This window comes from Haliotis asinina, chromosome 2, assembly GCF_037392515.1.
Source record: "Haliotis asinina isolate JCU_RB_2024 chromosome 2, JCU_Hal_asi_v2, whole genome shotgun sequence".
NCBI lineage: Eukaryota > Metazoa > Mollusca > Gastropoda > Lepetellida > Haliotidae > Haliotis > Haliotis asinina.
Window position 1 is genome coordinate 60,459,395 of NC_090281.1, and position 24,773 is coordinate 60,484,167.

The 24,773-nt window shown below is 43.8% G+C and overlaps 1 protein-coding gene across 1 annotated transcript in view; it reads left to right on the forward strand.

Annotated features, from left to right (window-relative positions):
* Positions 1 to 237: 237 nt before the first annotated feature.
* LOC137272751 (uncharacterized) overlaps positions 238 to 24,773 on the forward strand; it is a 47,669-nt gene continuing 23,133 nt past the window's right edge. The window contains exons 1-17 of the mRNA XM_067805139.1: positions 238 to 694; positions 6,355 to 6,455; positions 8,899 to 8,964; positions 9,092 to 9,176; positions 9,994 to 10,176; positions 12,629 to 12,838; positions 13,405 to 13,531; positions 14,899 to 15,009; positions 15,355 to 15,474; positions 17,067 to 17,280; positions 17,834 to 17,930; positions 18,135 to 18,280; positions 18,801 to 18,956; positions 19,216 to 19,363; positions 19,618 to 19,751; positions 20,622 to 20,658; positions 21,402 to 21,501. Coding sequence (XP_067661240.1) covers positions 617 to 694; positions 6,355 to 6,455; positions 8,899 to 8,964; positions 9,092 to 9,176; positions 9,994 to 10,176; positions 12,629 to 12,838; positions 13,405 to 13,531; positions 14,899 to 15,009; positions 15,355 to 15,474; positions 17,067 to 17,280; positions 17,834 to 17,930; positions 18,135 to 18,280; positions 18,801 to 18,956; positions 19,216 to 19,363; positions 19,618 to 19,751; positions 20,622 to 20,658; positions 21,402 to 21,501 — 2,113 coding nt within the window. The 5' untranslated portion in view covers positions 238 to 616. The remainder of the gene's footprint in view (positions 695 to 6,354; positions 6,456 to 8,898; positions 8,965 to 9,091; positions 9,177 to 9,993; positions 10,177 to 12,628; positions 12,839 to 13,404; positions 13,532 to 14,898; positions 15,010 to 15,354; positions 15,475 to 17,066; positions 17,281 to 17,833; positions 17,931 to 18,134; positions 18,281 to 18,800; positions 18,957 to 19,215; positions 19,364 to 19,617; positions 19,752 to 20,621; positions 20,659 to 21,401; positions 21,502 to 24,773) is intronic.

Below are 24,773 nucleotides of genomic sequence, written 5' to 3' on the forward strand. Positions count from 1 at the left end.
GTGCCTGCTACCTGCATACACAATCTTATGCATGCCATTCCAGTCATGTAAGACGTTAATAAGACTGTAACAAAAGACCCTTCTCCTTCTTTTCAACTTTTTGAAAAGCTTTTGATTTATGGATTATTAGCCTACCCCCCTAATCCCGATCGATCGCTGTAATCTCTCGTCTGTGCCCGGCGTCCCATAACGGTACATAGTAACCCCAATAGGTTGTGTGGAAGGTAGTCTCGCTGTGACGGGCACCTGCACTGAACTTAGCCGAACGGCAGAAAAGTAAACAGTAAAAGCGTGGTGTGACAGTCACTCTGTCAGTAGTTATGGACTGACATAATGTGACAGATGTTTTCTTGTGGATTATCCGGAGATAACAGTGTTGATGTGTGTGTGTTAGGTTCCACTAATGTTGCCGACAGGACGTCACGTTTCGGCTGACCAGACGGGTCACTGATCGATTCATCGCGATCGACGTAGATCGATCTGTACATGTGTTCTGTTGGGGTTTTTTTTCTTTCGAGTGTTAAACGTGTGATGATGTCACCGGAGACGTGACCGTTGTCTAGAGTGTTGACAAGGCGGTGTTCAAGCAAAGGGAGGAGCGTGTGTTACCATAGCGATGCCGGTGGGTGTGTGCACGCCCAGGGAAGGGCTGGATGCCTTGGAAAAAGGCCTGAAGTCACTCCGACGGTCGCGGGTACGTAGCTCAACTGGTTTAAGTACACATATATACATGTGAATTGTGTATATCGATAACATTCATACATAGTGGATGTGGTATATAGATATGAGTCACCAGTGTGTGTTTATTCAGTCAGGTCAGAAATACATGTTTTAACATTGAAACAGTGCTTGCTTTTAATATGTGTGCATATTTGATAAAGTCACACCTAGGTCAGTAGGAAGGTAAAAAGGTGACAGGATGTGCCTGGGAGATGTCAGTCAAGTCATCAGTAGGTGTCACCACCTTAAGTCAGTCATCACTGGGTGTTGACATAATCAGTCAGATCATCACTAGGTGTCAGCATCATCAGTCAGATCATCACTAGGTGTCAACATCATCACTCAGGTCATCATTGAGTATTGACATAATAAGTCAGATTATCACCAGGTGTCAGCATCATCAGTCAGATCATCACTAGGTGTCAACATCATCACTCAGGTCATCATTAGGTATTGACATAATCAGTCAGATTATCACCAGGTGTCAGCATCATCAGTCAGATCATCATTAGGTGTCAACATCATCTGTCAGGTCATAACTAAGTGTCAGCATCATCTGTCAGGTCTTCACTAGGTGTCACCATCATCAATCAGGTCATCACTGGGTGTCAGCATAATCAGTCAGGTCATCACTGGGTGTCAGCATAATCAGTCAGGTCATCACTAGGTGTCAGCAGAATCAGTTAGGTCACCAAGAGGTGTCAACATCATCAGTCAGGTCATCACTGGGTGTCAGCACAATCAGTCAGGCCATCACTGGATGTCAACATCATCAGTCATGTCATCACTGGATGTCAGCATAATTAGTTAGGTCACCACAAGGTGCTACCATCATCAGTCATGTGATCAGAAGGTGTCACCATCATCCGTCATGTCATCACTAGGTGTCAGCATAATCAGTCAGGTCATCACTAGGAGTCAACATCATCAGTCTTGTGATCAGAAGGTGTCACCATCATCCGTCATGTCATCACTAGATGTCAACATCATCAGTCAGGCCATCACTGGATGTCAACATCATCAGTCAGGTCATAACTAGGTGTCAACATCATCAGTCAGGCCATCACTGGATGTCACCATCATCCGTCATGTCATCACTAGGTGTCAGCATCATCAGTCAGGCCATCACTGGATGTCGGCATCATCAGTCAGGTCATAACTAGGTGTCAACATCATCAGTCAGGTCATCACTGGATATCAACATCATCAGTCAGGCCATCACTGGGTGTCAATTTCATCAGTCAGGCCATCACTGGATGTCAACATCATCAGTCAGGTCATCACTAGGTGTCAACATCATCAGTCAGGTCATCACTGGGTGTCAACATCATCAGTCAGGTCATAACTAGGTGTCAAGATCATCAGTCAGGTCATCACTGGATATCAACATCATCAGTCAGGCCATCACTGGGTGTCAACATCATCAGTCAGGCCATCACTGGATGTCAACATCATCAGTCAGGTCATAACTAGGTGTCAACATCATCAGTCAGGCCATCACTGGATGTCACCATCATCCGTCATGTCGTCACTGGGTGTCAATTTCATCAGTCAGGCCATCACTGGATGTCAGCATAATCAGTCAGGTCATAACTAGGTGTCAACATCATCAGTCAGGCCATCACTGGATATCAACATCATCAGTCAGGCCATCACTGGATGTCAACATCATCAGTCAGGTCATCACTGGATGTCAACATCATCAGTCAGGCCATCACTGGATGTCACCATCATCCGTCATGTCATCACTAGGTGTCAACATCATCAGTCAGGCCATCACTGGATGTCGGCATCATCAGTCAGGTCATAACTAGGTGTCAACATCATCAGTCAGGTCATCACTGGATATCAACATCATCAGTCAGGCCATCACTGGGTGTCAATTTCATCAGTCAGGTCATCACTGGATGTCAACATCATCAGTCAGGTCATCACTAGGTGTCAACATCATCAGTCAGGTCATCACTAGGTGTCAACATCATCAGTCAGGTCATAACTAGGTGTCAACATCATCAGTCAGGTCATAACTAGGTGTCAAGATCATCAGTCATGTCATCACTGGATATCAACATCATCAGTCAGGCCATCACTGGGTGTCAACATCATCAGTCAGGCCATCACTGGATGTCAACATCATCAGTCAGGTCATCACTAGGTGTCAACATCATCAGTCAGGCCATCACTGGATGTCACCATCATCCGTCATGTCGTCACTGGGTGTCAATTTCATCAGTCAGGCCATCACTGGATGTCAGCATAATCAGTCAGGTCATAACTAGGTGTCAACATCATCAGTCAGGCCATCACTGGATATCAACATCATCAGTCAGGCCATCACTGGATGTCAACATCATCAGTCAGGTCATCACTGGATGTCAACATCATCAGTCAGGTCATCACTAGGTGTCAACATCATCAGTCAGGTCATCACTGGATGTCACCATCATCCGTCATGTCGTCACTGGGTGTCAATTTCATCAGTCGGGCCATCACTGGATGTCAACATCATCAGTCAGGTCATAACTAGGTGTCAACATCATCAGTCAGACCATCACTGGATGTCAACATCATCAGTCAGGTCATCACTAGGTGTCAACATCAGTCAGGTCATCACTAGGTGTCAACATCATCAGTCAGGTCATCACTGGGTGTCAGCATAATCAGTCTTGTGATCAGAAGGTGTCACCATCATCTGTCAGGTCATCACTAGGTGTCAACTTCACCAGTCAGGTCATCAAGAGGTGTCAACATCATCAGTCAGGTCATCACCAATTGTCACTATCATCAGTCATGTCATCAGAAGGTGTCAATGTCATGATCCAGGTCGTTAATCAGTGACACTATATTCACCTGATTGATGAATGGGTGAAACAGTGTTAATTGTGAGCTTCTATTGTCTATTGTGGTGATTGAGACAACAATGTTGAGTATGTCTTTGAAACATTGTTATGTTGCTAAGGTTCTGGATAATACAATATACAGTGGAAGCTGTCTTACTCGGACCGTAAGTAACTCAGTTTGCTATATAATTCAGATCGAATTGTTGGTCCCAGCAGAAGTTAACTAAGTTATCATTATATATAGTCTAACTAATTTGGATTTTGGACTGAAATCTCCGCCCTTCAAGGTAATTTACTGTGAAAACATTGCTAATTAACTCGGACTAGCAGGACTGCCTGAATTGGAAGTGCTTTGTAGTTAGCCGATTACTGACTTCAAACAGATTATCAGATGTGATGATAACCAGTTAACAAAAGGAATTAACAAAGCAGTTCAGCTAGCTGACACAACTCACTTAGTGTCATTTTGATGGTATGCGATTTTGTCATAAAAAGACAATACTCCAGTAATTTCTCATCAGTGACAAAATGTCTATACCACCACCGAAGCGGAGACGTCCAAATGCAGCCCTTACCTTGACTGACAAGATCAAGGTTTTGAATGTAAAGTCACTGAGTAATATACTGCCATGTTCAAAGGCCTGTAGTACAGCTGAACGCATTCACTGCCATGCCCAACAGAATACAGCACAACTGAATGCATTCACTGCCATGTCCAACAGAATATAGTACAGCTGAATGCATTCACTGCCATGTTCAAAGACCTACAGTACAGCTTAATGCATTCACTGCCATTCCATTAGGTCACAGTACAGCTGAATGCATTCACTGCCATGTCCATCAGGCTACAGTTAGTAACAGATAAGCTTCTCAATGCCATTCACCTTAATTTCATTTCAGTATTACCTTACCAGTTTTTCTACACTGTTAATATTGTATGGTGCATGAAGTCTGTAGTGTGCATACTGTGAGATGTTTTCAAGTAATTCTATTACCTTACAGTGTAATAGTGTACTCGAGTCACAGAAGTCACAGTTCCAGCCTGTCAGCAGTGTGTTATTTGTCTAGTGTGCTGGGGAATTCACTCACTGCCTTTCTGCATTGTATAGGCAAGTCAAGAAGCCATTGGCAATTGAGCCCCATAACTCCTGCTGCAAAGCTATTTCATTCTTGTGTGAGCTTGTATTTAAGGAGATCTTTATGGCTTTCACATTCAGCAAATGTTTACAAGGTGTTTGCTTAACTGTCAACATGTATGAAACCCGGGTTAGAAGGGCAAGAGGTCGTTTGTCCATGTTCCGGTTGCTAGTTATCAGTGTGAGATCTATGTACACCCCTTTAAAGCAAGCATTGACAACGTATTCTATGGGAACCAATACCACACTTATACCAAACAAATATCTGTTGTTGTTCAGTGAACACCTGGCTGAAAATGTTATGTTTATGTGGACAATAAAATGTCAATAGATCCCTTCAAAGACTTTTTATGGCTACCAGTATCTTAAAAAGATACTTTTATCATATAACGTACTTGTCCTGGTAAATTGTATTGACAAGTGTCCAACTATATAAAGAGAGTTGTATCAACATATCACTACATATGACTGCTTACCCTGGTGTTCAGTGTTATTACAACATTTAGTATAAACACAGAAGTACCACAGTGTTCAACATATCACTGGACACAGGTACCCTGTACACTTCAGTCTGTCCTGGTGTCAATGACTGAGCACCACACACCAGGGGTATAATAACTTGCTCACTGGTCTTGCCTGTCTTTCTTGTTATCTTACAAAACCAATGTCTTGTTATATTGAACATACATGTATTTTGTCACATTTAATTCCACTGGCTTCATTGTGATGATTTGTGAGAACTTTTCTTGATAGGAATGATATGTTGCATATGCTTCAGTCTAATTAACCTTTGTCTGTCTTGAAAGTTTCTCATTTGGGAGTCCAATAAATGTTCTTTGATCTCATGTATATAGTTTACATCATCACAATCACACCAGTGGTCCTAAGATGTCTCTGTATTTGTGGGGGGGCGGTGGGGTAGCGTAGTGGTTAAGGCATTCGCTCGTCACGCCGAAGACCCGGGTTCGATTCCCCACATGGGTACAATGTGTGAAGCCGATTTTCTGGTGTCCCCTGCCGTGATATTGCTGGAATATTGCTAAAAGCGGCGTAAAACTTAATCCACTCACTCACTGTATTTGTGGAGGTTCACTCTATGTATGAACAGTGTAACTTATGTTATCTCTCATGACCATCATTTTCTAATGTGCCGACCCGTGAAGGTCCCGGGGTAGAATAGGCCTTCAGCAACCCATGCTTGCCATAAAAGGCGACTCAGCTTGTCGTAAGAGGCGACTAACGGGATCGGGTGGTCAGGCTCGCTGACTTGGTTGACACATGTCATCGGTTCCCAATTGCGCAGATCGATGCTCATGTTGTTGATCACTTGATTGTCTGGTCCAGACTCGATTATTTACAGACCGCCGCCATATAGCTGTAATATTGCTGAGTGCGGCGTAAAACTATACTCACTCACTCACTTCTAATGTGCCACTTTAAACAGAACCAAACATTTGTCAATCAGATGCTGTCATGGTGTCCTTCCAGAGTGTGTAGGAAACATTGTTGCACTTATACCTCTCATTCATCACTACTGGACACAACACTTGCTACGATACACATGCAGTGCAATCAGGAATGTGTGTGTAAACCTGAAAACCTGCACATTATTGTCAGTGGAATACATTAGAATTTCACTTTATATATATCTTTATCAGATGATGACCCTGAATGAGTTCAAAGACATGTATGGCGCCATTGAGCGCCATCACCATGACCTCAAACTGGCCCATCTCACAGGGAAAACCAAGGACCTCATGTAAGTGTTTCCAATCAGAATGTCTGTTTGAAGCAATAACCTAATTATCAAGGCAGTGACACTTGCATAAATCTGTTTGAAGCATTGACCTTAAGTTTGTTCGTTTGGAGCAAGGGTACCTATATCAGTTTGTTTGAAGCAATAACTTTTGCAACTTTCATGTAATTCAATTTAAAGACAGAAAGATATGAAATATCCTGAAACTTCCATGTGTACCTCCACTCCATTCTGCCCACATGCTTGACCTCCAGTGTGTCCACACACCTCCTCTCCAGTCTGTCCATACACTTCCCCTCCTGTCTGTCCACACTCTTTCCCTCCAGTCTGTCCACACACCTTCCCTCCAGTCTGTCCACACACCTCCCCTCCAGTCTGTCCACACACCTCCCCTCCAGTCTGTCCACACACCTCCTCTCCAGTCTCTCCACACACCTCCTCTCCAGTCTGTCCACACACCTCCTCTCCAGTCTCTCCACACACCTCCTCTCCAGTCTGTCCACACACCTCCCCTCCAGTCTGTCCACATACCTCCTCTCCAGTCTGTCCACACACCTCCTCTCCAGTCTGTCCATACACTTCCCCTCCAGTCTGTCCACATACTTCCCTTCCAGTCTGTCCACACACCTCCTCTCCAGTCTGTCCACACACCTCCTCTCCAGTCTGTCCACACACCTCCTCTCCACTCTGTCCACACACCTCCTCTCCAGTCTGTCCATACACTTCCCCTAAACTCTGTCCACACACCTCCCCACCAGTCTGTCCACACACCTCCTCTCCAGTTTGTCCATACACTTCCCCTCCACTCTGTCCACATACCTTCACTCCAGTCTGTCCACTCACCTCCCCTCCAGTCTGTCCACACACTTCCCCTCCACTCTGTCCAAACACTTCCCCACCAGTCTGTCCACACACTTCCCTTCCGGTGAAGTGGATGGTCCTCCTCTCCAGCCTGTCCACACATCTCCGCTCCAGTCACTGTATTGTACACCCCTCCACTCCAGTCTGTCCACACACCTTTACTCCAGTCTGTCCACACATCTCCGCTCCAGTCACTGTACACACCTCTACTCCAGGCTGACCATACACTTCCCCTCTAGTCAAGTGGAAACTCCTCCACTCCAGTCTGTCCACACTCTCCCCCTCTAGTCTGTCCACACACCTCCCCTCCACTCTGTCCACACACCTCTCCAATCTGTCCACACATTTCCCCTCCAGTCTGTCCACACACCTCCTCTCCAGCCTGTCCACACATTTCCCCTCCAGTCTGTCCACACACTTCCCTTCCAGTCTGTCCACACACCTCCTCTCCAATCTGTCCACACATTTCCCCTCCAGTCTGTCCACACACCTTCTCTCCAGCCTGTCCACACATTTCCCCTCCAGTCTGTCCACACACTTCCCTTCCAGTCTGTCCACACACCTCCTCTCCAATCTGTCCACACATTTCCCCTCCAGTCTGTCCAACACCTTCTCTCCAGCCTGTCCACACATTTCCCCTCCAGTCTGTCCACACACTTCCTCTCCAGTCTGTCCACACATTTCCCCTCCAGTCTGTCCACACATTTCCCCTCCAGTCTGTCCACACACCTCCTCTCCAGTCTGTCCACACATTTCCCCTCCAGTCTGTCCACACACTTCCCTTCCAGTCTGTCCACACACCTCTCCAATCTGTCCACACATTTCCCCTCCAGTCTGTCCACACACCTCCTCTCCAGTCTGTCCACACATTTCCCCTCCAGTCTGTCCACACACCTCCTCTCCAATCTGTCCACACATTTCCCCTCCAGTCTGTCCAACACCTTCTCTCCAGCCTGTCCACATACCTCCTCTCCAGTCTGTCCACACATTTCCCCTCCAGTCTGTCCACACATTTCCCCTCCAGTCTGTCCACACACCTCCTCTCCAGCCTGTCCACACATTTCCCCTCCAGTCTGTCCACACACCTCCTCTCCAATCTGTCCACACATTTCCCCTCCAGTCTGTCCACACACCTCCTCTCCAGTCTGTCCACACATTTCCCCTCCAGTCTCTCCAACACCTTCTCTCCAGCCTGTCCACACACCTCCTTTCCAGTCTGTCCACACACTTCCAGTCTGTCCACACACCTCCCCTCCAGTCTGTCCACACACTTCCCTTCTGGTGAAGTGGATTCTCCTCCTCTCCAATCTGTCCACACACCTCTTTTCCAGTCACTGTACACACCTCTGCTCCAGTCTATCCACACACCTCCACTCCAGTCACTGTACACACCTCCACTCCAGTCTGTCCACACACCTCTACTCCAGTCACTGTACACACCTCCACTCCAGTCTGTCAACACACCTCCACTCCAGTCTGTCCAGACACCTCTGCTCAAGTGGACAATCCTCCACCCCAGTCTCTCCACACTCCACCGCTCCAGTCTGTCCACACACCTCCACTCAAGTATCTTCTACTGTTGCAGGGACAAGGCAGAGCGGGACACTAGATTCTATCACATTCTTGTCCAAATGCTGAGTGAAGTCAAAGAGTAAGTCTTCAAATACATTGTCTTGTGACAATACATTTAGTTTGTACACGTCAGTACATGTAGTTTGCAGTGATCCTGATGTTTAATTTTGTGTCACCATGTGTGAATATCATGTGCCATGTTCCAGGGTGAAGTCTGGCAAGCAGCAGGAGAGTCTGAGAAAGGTGTACACATGGTACCTGGCCAACAAACATGTGCTGTACTCTGGTCCGGTCAGTCACTAATCCATCATTGTCACATGTCCACCAATTGGCCACTATAGTCCACTAATCTTTCACTGGTCTACCGACTAGTCATTTTGGACCACTAGTCACCAGTATTGTTGTCAGCCACTAATCCACAAATCATTCACTAGTCCATCATTGTCACTAGTCCACCAGTCAGTTACTAGTATTGTAGTCAGTCTCTAGTCCACCAGCAGACACTATGGTCCACTAGTTACTAGTCCTGTTTTTTAGCCACTTTTCCACCAGTCGGCCACTAGTCCTTTATTGTCACAAGTCCACCAGTCAGTTACTAGACTTGTAGTCAGTCACTAGTCCACCAGCAGACACAGTGGTCCACTAGTTACTAGTCCCGTTTTTTGCCACTTTTCCACCAGTCAGCCACTAGTCTGTCATTGTCACAAGTCCTCCAGTCAGCCACTAGTCCGTCATTGTCACAAGTCCACCAGTCATTTACTAGTCTTGTAGTCAGTCTCTAGTCCACCAGCAGACACTATGGTCCACTAGTTACTAGTCCTGTTTTTTTAGCCACTTTTCCACCAGTCAGCCACTAGTCCTTTATTGTCACAAGTCCACCAGTCAGTTACTAGACTTGTAGTCAGACACTAGTCCACCAGCAGACACTATGATCCACTAGTTACAAGTACTGTTTTTTGCCACTTTTCCACCAGTCAGTCACTAGTCCATCACTGTGAGTAGTCAATCAGTTAGAGTCCAGCTGGATTATCTAAACATGTTATTTTAAAATGTTGTGTTGTCCTGAAACATGGCATGTTTGTCATATAGTTGTATTTTCTGCTTGCAGCACTTTGGTCGGATCTATCAGCGTGAAGCGGCGCAGGAGGTGCTGAAGAAAGCCAAATCCCCACGCAATCCCCCTCCTAGTCGTGACAGCCAGCACACTTGCAGTGGTAGGAGCCGGTCTGCCTCTCAGCGGCACACCAAAGTAACTAATGGGCTGTCCACTAATCATATCCTACCTAACAAGGTACGTCTTACACATTCAACTGTGTCTTGGTTTTGTATGCATCTCCCAGAGTTATTACAACAACTGTCACTACTTAGTTGATGATCACCTGATACTGGCTCAATATGCAATGATGACGTCACAAGCAAAACCATCTTTTCCAGCAAATCACATCAAAATACATCTTGCACATTTGTTCAGCACAAAATCCTGAAGATATAAACCCTAGAAATCGTCTGCGACATGGTCATGGTCATGTTTCTGTCAATAGAGATAACCAGTTTACTGAGCAGTGTGAAGCAGGTGCTTGAGTTTCTGTCAATAGAGATAACCAGTTTACTGAGCAGTGTGAAGCAGGTGCTTGAGTTTCTGTCAATAGAGATAACCAGTTTACTGAGCAGTGTGAAGCAGGTGCTTGAGTTTCTGTCAATAGAGATAACCAGTTTACTGAGCTGTGTGAAGCAGGTGCTTGAGTTTCTGTCAATAGAGATAACCAGTTTACTGAGCAGTGTGAAGCAGGTGCTTGATTTTCTGTCAATAGAAATAACCAGATTGTTGAACAATGAACACACCAGATGTTTACATTCAAGTTTTATGCTTTTCCCCACCTTATACATTTGTTGGCAATTCCTTTTTCCAATTAAATAAAATTAATCAAAACTGATGTATTTCAGTTCATTTTCATTGAGTACTTTAGTTACCATTATTCAGAATATATTTCTAGGGTGTCTTGATGTGTCCACAATAATAACATCACACAGAGGCTGAGAAGAATAGCTGAAGTTTTCCTATTTCTCTAGCATTGCAGCATGTCAGTTGAAACTTTCTGAGACAGAGTTATGTTTGTTAACATGGTTTCAAACACTGTATACCCATAAGATTCGAGGTAGAATTGATATTCTGTAACCCATGCTTGTCAAAAGAGGCAACTTACATGATCATATGGTCAGATTTGCTGACTTTTTGACACATCTTCATATCCAAATCGTGTAGATCAGTATTCATGCTGTTGATCACTGGATTGTCTTGTCTAGACTATATTATTTATGGACCACCATATAGTATTATAGCTAAAATGGGTAGAATTATCATTAAAACACCTGCACGTTATCAGAAATGAGCAGTCCACTGTAACTTGATAATGCTCACGAAATGCTTGATGACAGGCCATTATCAAGACCATTGTGAAGTGATGTCACAAGTAGATGAGATGTTGATGTTCAATCACCTACGGTTCGTTTGAACTTGGGTTTTTTATTGATATTTCTGACTCACATTCGTTACATGTACCTGTGCCATTATGTGCTTTCTTGTCAGTGCCATCAATAATAATTGTACCATAAATTACAACATGCAGCAATGAAAACATCGAAACTGGAACTCTAATGTTGTTGAGCACTGTAAAAATTGACAGTTGGTAACATGGGCAAAGGTCAAGGTCGAATATCATCACTCTAAATAGTGTTGTCACCTGTTTTGTTCTACGGCGTTTCCTTATTTGTAAAATCAGTGTCAGTGATCTCCCTCATTTGTTGTTAGCAGTAAATGCTTCAAAACCAATGCTATTGTTTTTAAGTCTTTGAAGGGAATTTAGAAGTGAAATGCATAAGAATGAAGATTTTATGGATATCAACTTCTTTATATGAGAACACAACGTTTCGGAGTTAATGCTTACTCCTTCATCAGGTGTACAATTTGTAAGCATGATAACAAATAACATGTGCATAAATAGTATACTTTCAAAGGTGGGTGAGTGAGTTCAGTTTTATCCCACAGTCAGGTAGATGAAGGAGTAAGCATTAACTCCGAAACGTTGTGTTCTCATATAAAGAAGTTGATATCTATAAAATCTTCATTCTTATGCTATTGTTTTTGTTCTTATTTCACGAGAAATTCTATGCATTTTAGCTGTAATAATGGTAGTGCCATTTTTCAGGGTATTATTATTTGCAAGAGCCATCAGTTTTTTCAACTGCCCTCCTTCGTGGAACAGTTAATGAAAGACCTCAGGCTTCTACATATGGTAATACTCTGAAAAATAGTGTTACCCTTATATTGCAGTTGACTGTGGGATAAAACTGAACTCACTCACCCACCTTTGAAAGTATACTATTTATGCACATGTTATTTGTTATCATGCTTACAAATTGTACACCACCTATGTATACTAATTTTGGCTCTGAGGTTAAACCATGGCAGACAATTAGTCACCAAACTTTATGCCATCTTTAAACTTGTTGGTTGCCATGGTTACAGACAATATAGTCTCCAAACTTTATGCCACCTTCACATCTTTGTTACCATGGTTACAGATTGCATATCCATTAGTGTTAATTTGTTTTAGTTCCCATGGCTGCAGATGGTCCAGCACATCCTTCCTAGAACTGCTTACAGTTCACATTCACATTGGTCTTAGTCTGATTTTGTTATCATGGTTACAGGCGATACAACAAACTTTCATTTGTGCTTCCAGCAACCTGACACTACCTCACCTCAGTCTCCTGTTGCCCATAGCAACCAGGATGGTGACTTTTCAGACACAGAGATCGACTTGGAGTTGGCTCGGAGTTCGATGAATGACAATGATGGTTTAGATGAGAACATGGATGGCCACCACAGTAGAGGGGTCCAGGAATTCAACTGCGAGACCCCCTCCGTCCGCATTACTCCCCTCAGGGAACATGTACGTCCCATGTATCTTCTAGGGCTGTATACACCTTGTAATCTGGTTATGTAATAGGGAAGTCATTGCCTTGGGGTAGCCTAGTGGTTAAAGCCGGCAGTTCCCCACATGGGTACAATGTGTGAAGTCCATTTCTGGCATCCACCACCATGATATTGTTGGAATATTGCTAGAAGCACTGTTATTCATACCCACCCACTTTACTAATGCAATATTTGTGGGGAAGACAGCAAGATGCAAGCTTTGAATCATTTGATCCACACAGGTTGGCAAAATGTATGATCCAGTACCCATGCTCCAAACAGTTCAAAATTAACATTGTGTTCTTTGGTAAGATAAATATATTGTTCACTGGTCCCCGGGGGCCCATGGGTTCATGTGCCCTTCAGGCTCACAGAACAAACAAACATCAAGGGTACATCAACCAATGCCTCTCTTGTGACTAGAAAACAACTTATATCATATCATTCAGTTGTGTCAGGGTATTTAAGTGTCTGTTGACAATAACAGGAGAGAGATTTCATGTGAAATGTTCAGAAATGAATACACAGTGACTCACGTTTCAGTCCACAAACATTCCTCACACTCACGCTGGTCTGCCCAAGCGGATGATCCACTCGGTGGCAAGCATGGTGAACCCCCACGCCCATCACTCTCTCACTCTCCCTCCAGAGGCAGAGGAGGACAGACATGGTGAGATCACATCACACGTCTCTGGTCCCTGTTACTGGTACTAGAACAGAGTAGATTCTGTTCTGTATTGATGAATATTATTGTACAAAACCACTGATTACATTGTATAGAACTACTGACTAGAGAATCACTCTCTGGATTGAAAAAAATATTACTCACTACAGAATCACCATCTGAATTTTATAGATCCTTGACTAGATTGTATAGAATCACTGTCTAGATTGATGTGGACTGGGTAGTCAGATGGACTGGGCGGTCAGATGGGTGAGTGGTCAGACTGTCTGGATGGTTAGATGGGTGAGTGTTCAGACTGTCTGGGGTGGTCAGACGGACAGGGTGGACAGATGAACTGGATGGTCAGACCGTCCAGGTGGTAAGAAGGACCTGGTGGTCACATTGTCTGGGTGATCAGATGAACTGGGTGGTCTGTGGGTGAATAGTCAGACCGTGTGGGTGGTCAGATGGACTGGGTGGTCAGACCGTGTGGGTGGTCAGATGGACTGGGTGGTCAGACTGTCTGGGTGGTCAGATTGACTGGGTGATCAGACCGTCCGGGTGGTAAGAAGGACGGGGTGGTCAGACTGTCTGAGTGATCAGATGAACTGGGTTGTCAGACGGTGCGGGTGATCAGATGAACTGGATCGTCAGTTGGACTGGGCGGTCAGATGAACTGGATGGTCAGACTGTCTGAGTGATCAGATGAACTGGGTTGTTAGACCGTGCGGGTGATCAGATGAACTGGGTGGTCAGGTGAACTGGGTGGTCAGATGAACTGGATGGTCAGACGAACTGGGTGGTCAGATGAACTGGGTGGTCAGATGAACTGGGTGGTCAGACGAACTGGGTGGTCAGACAGACTGGGTGGTCAGATGAACTGGGTGGTCAGATGAAGTGGGTGGTCAGACAGACTGGGTGGTCAGACAAACAGGGTGGTCAGATGGACTGGGTGGTCAGACTGTCTGAGTGATCAGATGAACTGGGTTGTTAGACCGTGCGGGTGATCAGATGAACTGGGTGGTCAGACGAACTGGGTGGTCAGATGAACTGGGTGGTCAGACGAACTGGGTGGTCAGACGGACTGGGTGGTCAGATGAACTGGGTGGTCAGATGAACTGGGTGGTCAGACTGTCTGTGATCAGATGAACTGGGTGGTCAGATGGACTGGGTTTGTCAGACCTTCTGGGTGATCAGATGAAGTGGGTGGTCAGATGGGTGGGTGGTCAGATGGACTGGGTGGTCAGAGGGGTTGATGTTCAGATGGAGTTTGTCATTGAACCTATCAGTTCTAATAGGTGGAATATTGCTCAGTGTCGCGTTAATTGACAAACTTGTACAGTATATTTTTTAATGATTTGATTGTTCTCCAGGAGTAAGTAGAATGTCTCACCGTCCGATCACAGCTCCGGCGCTACGCGAGGACATCCTGCAGAGCTGGAAGAACTTCAACACCGAGATGGCGTACACCCAGGATGTTGTCAGTCAGTACTCACTTACTGGGATATTTGAAACAGACATATTGTGGAAGTCTAGTAGAACTATAATAGTACTTAGGAATTACACAGGGCAATTGGTCGGGGAAAGATGGTTGTAATGTGGAATGTATGGTCAAAATGGCTATGGGGGTGATCAGATTAATGCTCTTTTAGACAAATCTGTCCAGATACCATGTAGCAATTAGCCTTGCCTTTGTGGCAGAGAGTCAATCATGGTGTGTAGCAAAGGTGATCTACTGGAACACTTGTAAATTTGAGACCATGAGTATTTGCTTCCAAATACACTCAGTAGGGGAACGGTTTCAGTGGGATGTTTGTCTTCTTTTGCAGGTAAGCTGGAGTTTGTTGGACGGAGTGGGACGCTGTGTGATGTGAGATACACTGCGCATGAACATGGTGAAATGCCAGAACTGCACACCAAGCAACAGTTACAGGGTGTCCAGCCACAAGGTGAGTCATTACAGGGTGTCCAGCCACAAGGTGAGTCATTATAGGGTGTCCAATCAGAAGGCAAGTCATTCTAGGGTGTCCATCCACAAGAAGAGTCACTACAGGGTGTCTGGCCAGATGGTGAGTCATTATAGGGCATCCAGCCAGATAGTGAATCAATACAGGGTGTCTAGCCAGGAGGAAAGTCATTACAGAGTGTCCAGCTAGATGGTAAATCATTACAGGGTGTCCTACCAGACTGTGAGTCATTACAGGCTGTCCAGTCAAAAGATGCATAGTTTTATTACACAGTGGATGGTGTCTTTAAGGATGGGTAAAATTTGTAAAATTTTAAAATTTTACCATGGTTACAGTGTGGGCTGTAAGTGCTTAGTTTTGTGCACCCCCAACCCCATGTAATGTCCACTGCATGCCACACTCACCCCATGCTAGATCCAGCACATGCCACACCCACACTGTGTAACATCTACCCCTAAGCTTCACCCACCCCATGTAACATCCACCCCCATGCCACACTCACCCCATGCTAGATCCAGCACATGCCACACCCACACTGTGTAACATCTACCCCCATGCCACACCCACCCCATGTCATGTCCAGCACATGCCACACCCACACTGTGTAACATCTACCCCCATGCCACACCCACCCCATGTCATGTCCAGCACATGCCACACCCACACTGTGTAACATCTACCCCCATGCCACACCCACCCCATGTCATGTCCAGCACATGCCACACCCACACTGTGTAACATCTACCCCTAAGCTTCACCCACCCCATGTAACATCTACCCCCATGCCACACTCACCCCATGCTAGATCCAGCACATGCCACACCCACACTGTGTAACATCTACCCCTAAGTTTCACCCACCCCATGTAACATCTACCCCCATGCCACACACACCCCATGCTAGATCCAGCACATGCCACACCCACACTGTGTAACATCTACCCCTAAGCTTCACCCACCCCATGTAACATCCACCCCCATGCCACACCCACCCCATGTCATGTCCAGCACATGCACCAGCCACCCATGTGATGCCCAGCACATGCCACTGCAACCCATGTAACATCCCCTGCATGCCACACTCACCCATGTAATATCCACCCTATGTAGCATTCAGCACATGTCACACTCACCCATGTAACATCCACCCCATACCACACTCACCCCATGTAACATCCATCACATGTCACACCCACACCATGTAACATCCATCACAGGTCACACCCACCCCATGTAACATCCAGCACATGTCACACCCACCCATGTAACATCCAGCACATACCACACCCACCCAGGTAACATCCAGCACATATCAAACCCACCCAGGTAACATCCACCCCATGCCACACCCATCCCATGTAACATCCAAACCATGCCACACCCATCCCATGTAACATCCAACCCATGCCACACCCATCCCATGTAACATCCAACCCATGCCACACTCACCCCATGTAACATCCAACCCATGCCACACACCCCCATGTAACATCAACCCCATGCCACACCCACACATGTAACATCCAGCACTTTCCACACCCACCCCATGTAACGTCCAGAACTCTGTGTTTACAGCTGCAGGACGAGATGAGAACAAGCTCCTGCAGCAGACGCTGGAGGAGTTCTACCAGACAACTGATGCCTACTACCCCAACAGTCTTCCCAAGTACCGCTCAACACGTCACAGACCCTCCCAGTGCAACAAGCCCAAATCAGCCCCAGCCCCACACACAAGGAAGACATTGAGCCCCCAACAGTTGGGGCATCAAATCCTGCAGCAAGATAACAGGTGATAACAAGACCTGTAACCAGGCCCAGATTTCTCGAAACAAACTTATGTCTGAGTTTTGAATCAAGTTAGAGTTTTTCTCTCAAATTTGAGTAAATAAAGGAAATTGCACTTCCCAGTATAAACTGAGATCAAAATTAGTATACAACTTAAGTTTGGTGGATAGATTACTTGTTTGGGCTTTTGTATTTTAAAAATGCATTTGAGTTCAGAAATTCAGCTGTTTCAAACTGTCAAACTCAGTTAACTGCAATCAGAGACAGGTACCTGAATGTGTGAGAACCATGAGTGATCATACCGAAATCTTACATCCTGAAGATGTATTTAAACTATCATCTTTATAGCAACTTATTACAGAGGTCACATTGAGGAAATGTGCAAAATTACTCCCTTAGGCATGCCAGAAATCTAAAGTCATGGTCTATTTCATGTGCAACATGTTCTGTGATAAGTTAGCTCTGGTCTAGAGGTTTAACGGTTAGTTCTGATGATTGGAACCTCTTGTTTAAAGGGTGAAGTTCTTTGTTGAGAATGTGTGTTTATGTTTTGAAAGGGAACCTGAAGTGGAAAGTGGCACCAATGTCAAGTTTAACATGGTGGTCAATCTCGTGGATGTAGTCAGCGGCAACATGTCCGCCCACAAGGAGAGGGTATGTAGCTGAGGTCACTCACCCACTCACTCACTCACTCACCCTCCCACCCACCCACCCTCACTCACTCACTCACTCACTCACTCACTCACTCACTCTCTGTATGCTGCCCAGTATAAATGAAGTGAAACCCCCTTCCTCACTCATTAATTTCTGTGGTGGAGTCAGTGATACCATTGTCGTGTATCATCATTGCTCCTCCAGGTGGCGCCGCGACCTCAGCCAGGTTTCCGCCAGCCATCAGCTACAGGTATCCCATCAACCCCAGCCGTGTCTCGTCCTGCTACGTCGAGGTCAGGAAAAAGACAGTCTCGACAGCACAGTCCATCAGCCCGCACCAACACCCCAGTGTAAGCTCAAATATTATATTGGTTGGATGACTTCTGGGATAGACTATAACAAGTCAGCAGGGAGGTTTAACTGGAAACACTTTTAATTCGCTTGTCATATTAATAGATAATGTATACCAATTGATAAGGTGCACCGTACACCTCCTTAGGTTTGACCTCCTAATGTAGAATTTAGCCAACTTTCACAGCAAAAACATGCATTAACTCTTGAACATGCATTGAAAAGATCATGTACTAAATGCCAAACTAAAGTCTGTCTTCTTTGAACACAGTTCAAGAAACATATGACATGATGACATCCCTGACATATTTCTAACTGAACGGTGATGACACAAACATGCTACAGTAGTAAACTTCATCCATCCATCCATCCATACATACATACATACGCACGTACGTACATACACACACACATACATAAGTTTTTTATCTTTTTGTATAACAGGAATACTGATTAAGGTCACTGGAGGTGCTTGGCTTATTTATATGTGATATATCTGTCTCATTATTGGTTTAACAGATCAAGGTCACCTGAATCTCAGAGCCTGTCAGAGGTCAAAGGTCTGCTGATTGATGAGCCAAAGTCAGAGGAGCCTGAGGAGTCTGGTCTACCGTCGAGGTCGGTGTCTGCCATCGACTGGCGAGGGAAGATAACTCCAAACACTGTCAGATACAAGTTAGTATTAGGAACCTGTCATTAGCCTTTTTTGTGGGGGAATTGATCATTGAAGTATGAAGGTACCTGGAAGCTGCACTTTTGATGAAACCCTTCATAGAGTAATATGCAGAGTCTGAAGTCTTGCTTTTCATCATTTGTATCTGTTCAAGTACTGTCTATGTGTCTGCTTGTGCAATATCTATGTGTCTGTTGATGAACACTTCATGTCCATTCTTGCATGTCTGTTGATGCACTATATATGTGTCTGTTGATGTAGATGGGGCAGAACCAGGTTTGGAGGTCACACCTACATGAAGACTTTGCAGCGACCAGGGTCCATGAGGTCAGCCGGCACCTCATCAGCAGGAAGTCGACCAAAGACTGCTCCTGTGCCAGCTAGACAGAAGGTGAAGACTAGTAATCAGGTAGGCAGAAGGTGAAGACTAGTAATCAGGTAGGCAGAAGGTGAAGACTAGTAATCAGGTAGGCAGAAGGAAACAAAACAAGCATCCTGAAACTTGAAAGAATGATTTTGTTGATTGTTGATTTAGTGTGTTTTGCTATTTCTTTATTTTATTTAACTTTCTGCTTCATTTGTATTTTTGTTTTTTGTTTTGTTACTCTGTTTTGGGTGTTAATGTTCTGCCCAGTCATGCTTGTTGTGAAATCTTTTTTACAGAAAATTGCTGCCACACCACGTGATGCCAGCTCCCGTGTTGCCCAGGCAGCCAGCCACAACACAGGCTCCGTTGACCAGGAGGCGCTCGACTCCATGATGGTCATACAGCACCTGTTGGGGTCCAGCAACACGCCGTAAGTATAGCATAATATTTCTATCTGCATGCACTTCATGATGTCATAAGCATTTGTTGCAGTCCAGTAACATTCCACGAGTATATCATAATGTTTATATCTGCATGCACTTCATGATGTTATAAGCACCTGTTGGGATTCATCAACATGCCGTGAGTATATCGTAAACATTCTATCTGCATGCACTTCATGATGTCATAAGCACCTGTTGGGGTCCAGCAACATGCCGTAAGTATAGCATAATGTTTATATCTGCATGCACTTCATGATGTCATAAGCACCTGTTGGGATTCATCAACACGCCGTGAGTATATCGTAAACTTTCTATCTGCATGCACTTCATGATGTTATAAGCACCCGTTGGGGTCCAGCAACATGCCGTGAGTATATCATAATGTTTCTGTCTGCATGCACTTCATGTTATAAGCACCTGGTGGGGTCCAGCAACACACTGTGAGTATATCATAATGTTTCTATCTGCATGCACTTCATGATGTCATAAGCACCTGTTGGGGTCCAGCAACAAGCAGCGAGTATATCGTAAACTTTCTATCTACATGCACTTCATGATGTCGTACGACTGCTGTTGGAGTCTAGCGACACACCATGAGTATGTCATAACCTTTTTGTTTGTGCACACTTCATGATGGTCTTCAACAAGCAGTAACTAGTACTGGTTTAATACAAAACCTGTTGGGGTTAATGACATGTTGCAAGTATACTGTTACCTTGCTATTCAAATGCATTTCATGATGTCATACAACACATGTTGTAAGAACATGTTGTGAATATACCTCGATCTTTTCATCTGCAAGCACTTTAAGTGATATGGAAGCTTTGTTTCACTAAAAATTCTCTATCTGTTTTCAGACGAGAGTCAGTGGGTTCACTGTTCAACTTTGATGATGTGAGTATATTATGACTCGTTTATAATAATTAATTGCTCCTTGATGGTGGGTCACACTGTCAGGTAAAGGTCTAATGACACGGGTGGGATATGATTTATATCCCCATACAGTACTTACATTTCAAATTCCCTCCCTTTTCTGATGTGACTCACAACACTCTGTCTTTTGTTTTCCAATAATAGTGATTGAAGGTTGCATATTGTAAAGGAGAAACATATGACCTTGGATGCCTGTGCAGATTCTTATTTGTAGCCAACCTTGAAAACATGATTACAGCCTGCATGAACTAGTTCTCTCACAGTTTCAGTAATATTTCTGATGTTAGTAGATCAATAAAACCTGTGATTGACTGTATAGTCTATGCCAACAATCACTGTTTCGAAGAATGTTTGCATGAGGCAGTAATTACAGAATTATACAATGCATGCAATTAGCTTTTATCACTGCTGACTGCTGACAGTTGTATGTATTGCAATACAGGAGTTAAAATGGATGTATTGTTTCATGAGCCTTGTATTGACATACAGTACTCTTTCATGACAACAGATTAGGGATGTGGAGATTATATGGAGGAAGTGGAGTATGGAGAGGAATATACCTGTCCAGGATACCATTATGTCAGTAGATTTTCAGTTTTATTTTCTCAATCTTAACACAGTCCACTGCAGATTGGACTTTAAAGGTTAAGTTTGTTCTCAGATTGTTTGTTCTCTGGCTTAATGCTGTTACACCTTTGGTTTAGGAATTCTTCAAGAACATCCGCAACTGTTCCCCAGGCTCCAACTCCCCAGCCCTGGAGTATCTCAGCTTCATCACCTCCCGACAGGGACACCATCATGGCGGTGAGTTGCTGTTGTGGTTTGGTAGGTGACTGTTGGTGAGCGTAGGTGACTCGATGAGTCAATGTTGTAGTATGGTGATTCTGTTGTAGCGTGGTGAGTCACTGTTTTAGCATGTTGAGTCTCTGTTGTAACTTAATGAGTCAGTGTTGTAGTTTGGTGACTCTGTTAATTGTAGCATGGTGAGTTTGTCTTGTAGTTTGCTGAATTAGCATAGTAGCTTGGTGAGTCTGTTGTAGCTTGGTAAAGTCAGTGTTGTAGCTTGGTGAGTCTGTTGTAGCATGGTGAGTCAGTGTTTCAGATCGGTCTCTTTTAGCTTGGTCTACATTGTAGCTTGGACAGCCTGTGTTGTAGCATGATGTGTTTGTTGTAGCTTGGTGAGTCTTTGTTGTAGTTTGGTGAGTCTTTGTTGTAGGTTGGTAAGTCTGTGTTGTAGCTTGGTGGGTCTGCTGTAGGTTGGTGAATCTGCATTGCAGATTGGTGAGTCAGTTTTGTAGCTTGGTGAGTCAGTGTGGTGAGTCTGTTGTATTTGGGTGTCTGTGTTGTAGGTTTTGTGTTAGTTGTAGCTTGGTGTGTCTGTTTGTAGCTTGGTGTGTCTTTGCTGTAGCTTGATGAGTCTGTATTTTAGTATGGTCACAAGTGTGTTGTAGCGTTTTGAGTCGGTGTTTCAGCTTGGTGCCTGTATTGTACCTTGGTGAATAGCATGGTGCATCTGTAGCTTGGTGAGTCTGCTTTGTAGCTTAGTGAGTTTGTGTTGTAGCATAGTGTTTTTGTTGTTACTAAACTTGGTGAGTCAGTGTTGTAGTTTGGTGAGTGTCTTGAAGCATGGTAAGTCTGTCTTGTAACTTGGTGAGTGTTTTATCTTGGTGAGTCAGTGTTGTAGTTGGTCAATCTTCTGTAGCTAGGTGAGTCTGTGTTGTAGATTGGTGTCTATGTTGTAGGTTGGTGATGTAGATTGGTGTCTGTGTTGTAGTTGGTGAGTCTGTCTTGAAGCATGGTAAGTCTGTATTGTAACTTGGTGAGTCAGTGTTGTAGCTTGGTGAGTCGGTGTTGTAGCTTTATAAGTCTATATTGTAGCAATTTGTTACAATTTACAGCCACATTGTGTCGTGTCTTTTTCGTTTGACAATCCTTATTTTTATTTCAATATTTTTGTACTAAGTAGTGATTGTATATGTATTAACTTGAGTCCAGTATTTGAGAGTCCTTGGAGCTCATCACTCATTATCAATAGAAAGGCATATTTGTGTCGGTGTTCATTGTGTTTTCCTGTGTTTGATTTTGTGGTAGATTCTGTTGAATTTTGCAACATGTTACCACCCCTACTGAACATATAAACAGCACTTGTCTGCCACATGTTGGGAATAAATGAAATATATCCAATTGATTGTTAATTTTGAAACGTACATTACTGTCGCTGCTAATGCTGTACACAATTTCAAGGACAATCAGTATGCTACTTTCATTAGGGATAACCCAAGAAAAATACCGGAGTATTTTGCTGTGATAGACATTTCATTACCCTATCAAAGGAACTAAACAGATAGTACAAACTTTTGCTGTCACATTTAATCTGTGTGTCGCCAGTTTGTAATTTAAAAAAAAATGAACCAGGCCTGGCAAATGTGTATGGTTACGGATGTAATTTAGAGATAAACATCATGTGTTGGCCAATTTCCATGTGTTATTGAGTATTTGAAGCATGGGAATGCATTTGGAACCGACAGCGTCAGCCGGAGGTTTCAAATGAAATATTCCCATGCTTCAAATACTCAATAACACATGGAAATTGGCCAACACATCATATTTATCAACATTGTAAACGTAAAAGTAAACCAAAGGGTTTTACTGTCTGCACTCGTTTACATCGAGTACTGCTACAGCAGTGAAGTGTCATCAGCTGGTCGTTTCAGCTGGTTCCCATGGTAGCATCTGGAGTGGCTCATTTGTCACGTCATTCTAACTTTACGGCACAATATGATTTGAATGATGTCACCACTGTTGATGACACAACAAAACAATTGTTTATGATGCTTCTATGTGTCAATACACAGTGAATAGTCTCGCACTTTCCGGGATTCTAATACCATTTGATCATGTTTTTCAACCAATCAGATTACAGAACACAGTGACTTTTGGTTTACAATATCAAAGTAAACAAAATATATCCAAATTTAACTTGCATGATGATTATAAACATTAATGGTTTTATCATGATATCAGCATTTTGTGATCAGTCCATAACATATATTTGAACAGATTTGGGGAAATTGTTTATGAAAAGAAATGTGCCTTATAACGGAAATGCACGATACCCCTGCATTTTGATTTTGTATTCCAGCATTGTCCAGCTCAATAACTCTTTTGCATAAGTGACTTTTTTGACCCACCAAGTGCCATAGAGTCCTTAGGTGGCAGAATTATGAATGCACATCTTCAGCATGATAAAAAAATGTATGAAACCTTCATACCAGCAGGTTTATGTGTAGGTGAAACACAGAAACCCTCTTGTTCATATAATCCAGTCCTCTAGGGTCAGCTGACTTGTCTATCCTGTTGTGGCTGATTGTGAACTATCATTGATGAACTATGTGTGCATACATTTCACCAGAGCATCCAGTTATTCATGGACATCATATTAAAGAAAACATCCTTTCCATAACCTTTACTATTATGAAATACTGTTGATGTTAAACTAGTATGCCAAATGGATTAAGCTTAGGTGCCCAGGCATTTGTCTTTTTGCTTCTTGAATTCAAATGAAATCAATTTTACTGAAAGCAATTGATTTGGGGGCTATTACAGTTTTGGAAATTGTTTATCATAGCCACTGATACTTGCATAATTGTACCATATTGTTTGCGTAATTGTTTGTATATAGCATATAAATATATCCTGATACCTAGAGAATATTGAATAAAACATGAGAATACGTAGGTTGGTAAGGTACACTTCAAATTTGTTTCAAGCAGATGGTGAGGATAATGAAATTGAGATATCCTTTTTGGGAGAAGTTAGGTAGTGAGTAAGTTGGATTTTACCCTGCTTTTTGAATAATTCAGCAATATCATGGCTTGGCACACCAGACATGTGTTTCATGTGTGCCCCTGTAGAAAATTGAACCCAGACCTTCAGTGTGACAGGCTAATGCACTAATAGATCCACTGGCAAGGAAAAAGCAGATTTTTCAGTGGCCTAAACGTGATGATGTCACATGGATTCTGATGTGCAAGACAGATGAACCTTGTTGTTAGATTTCAAAGAATGCTGAATTG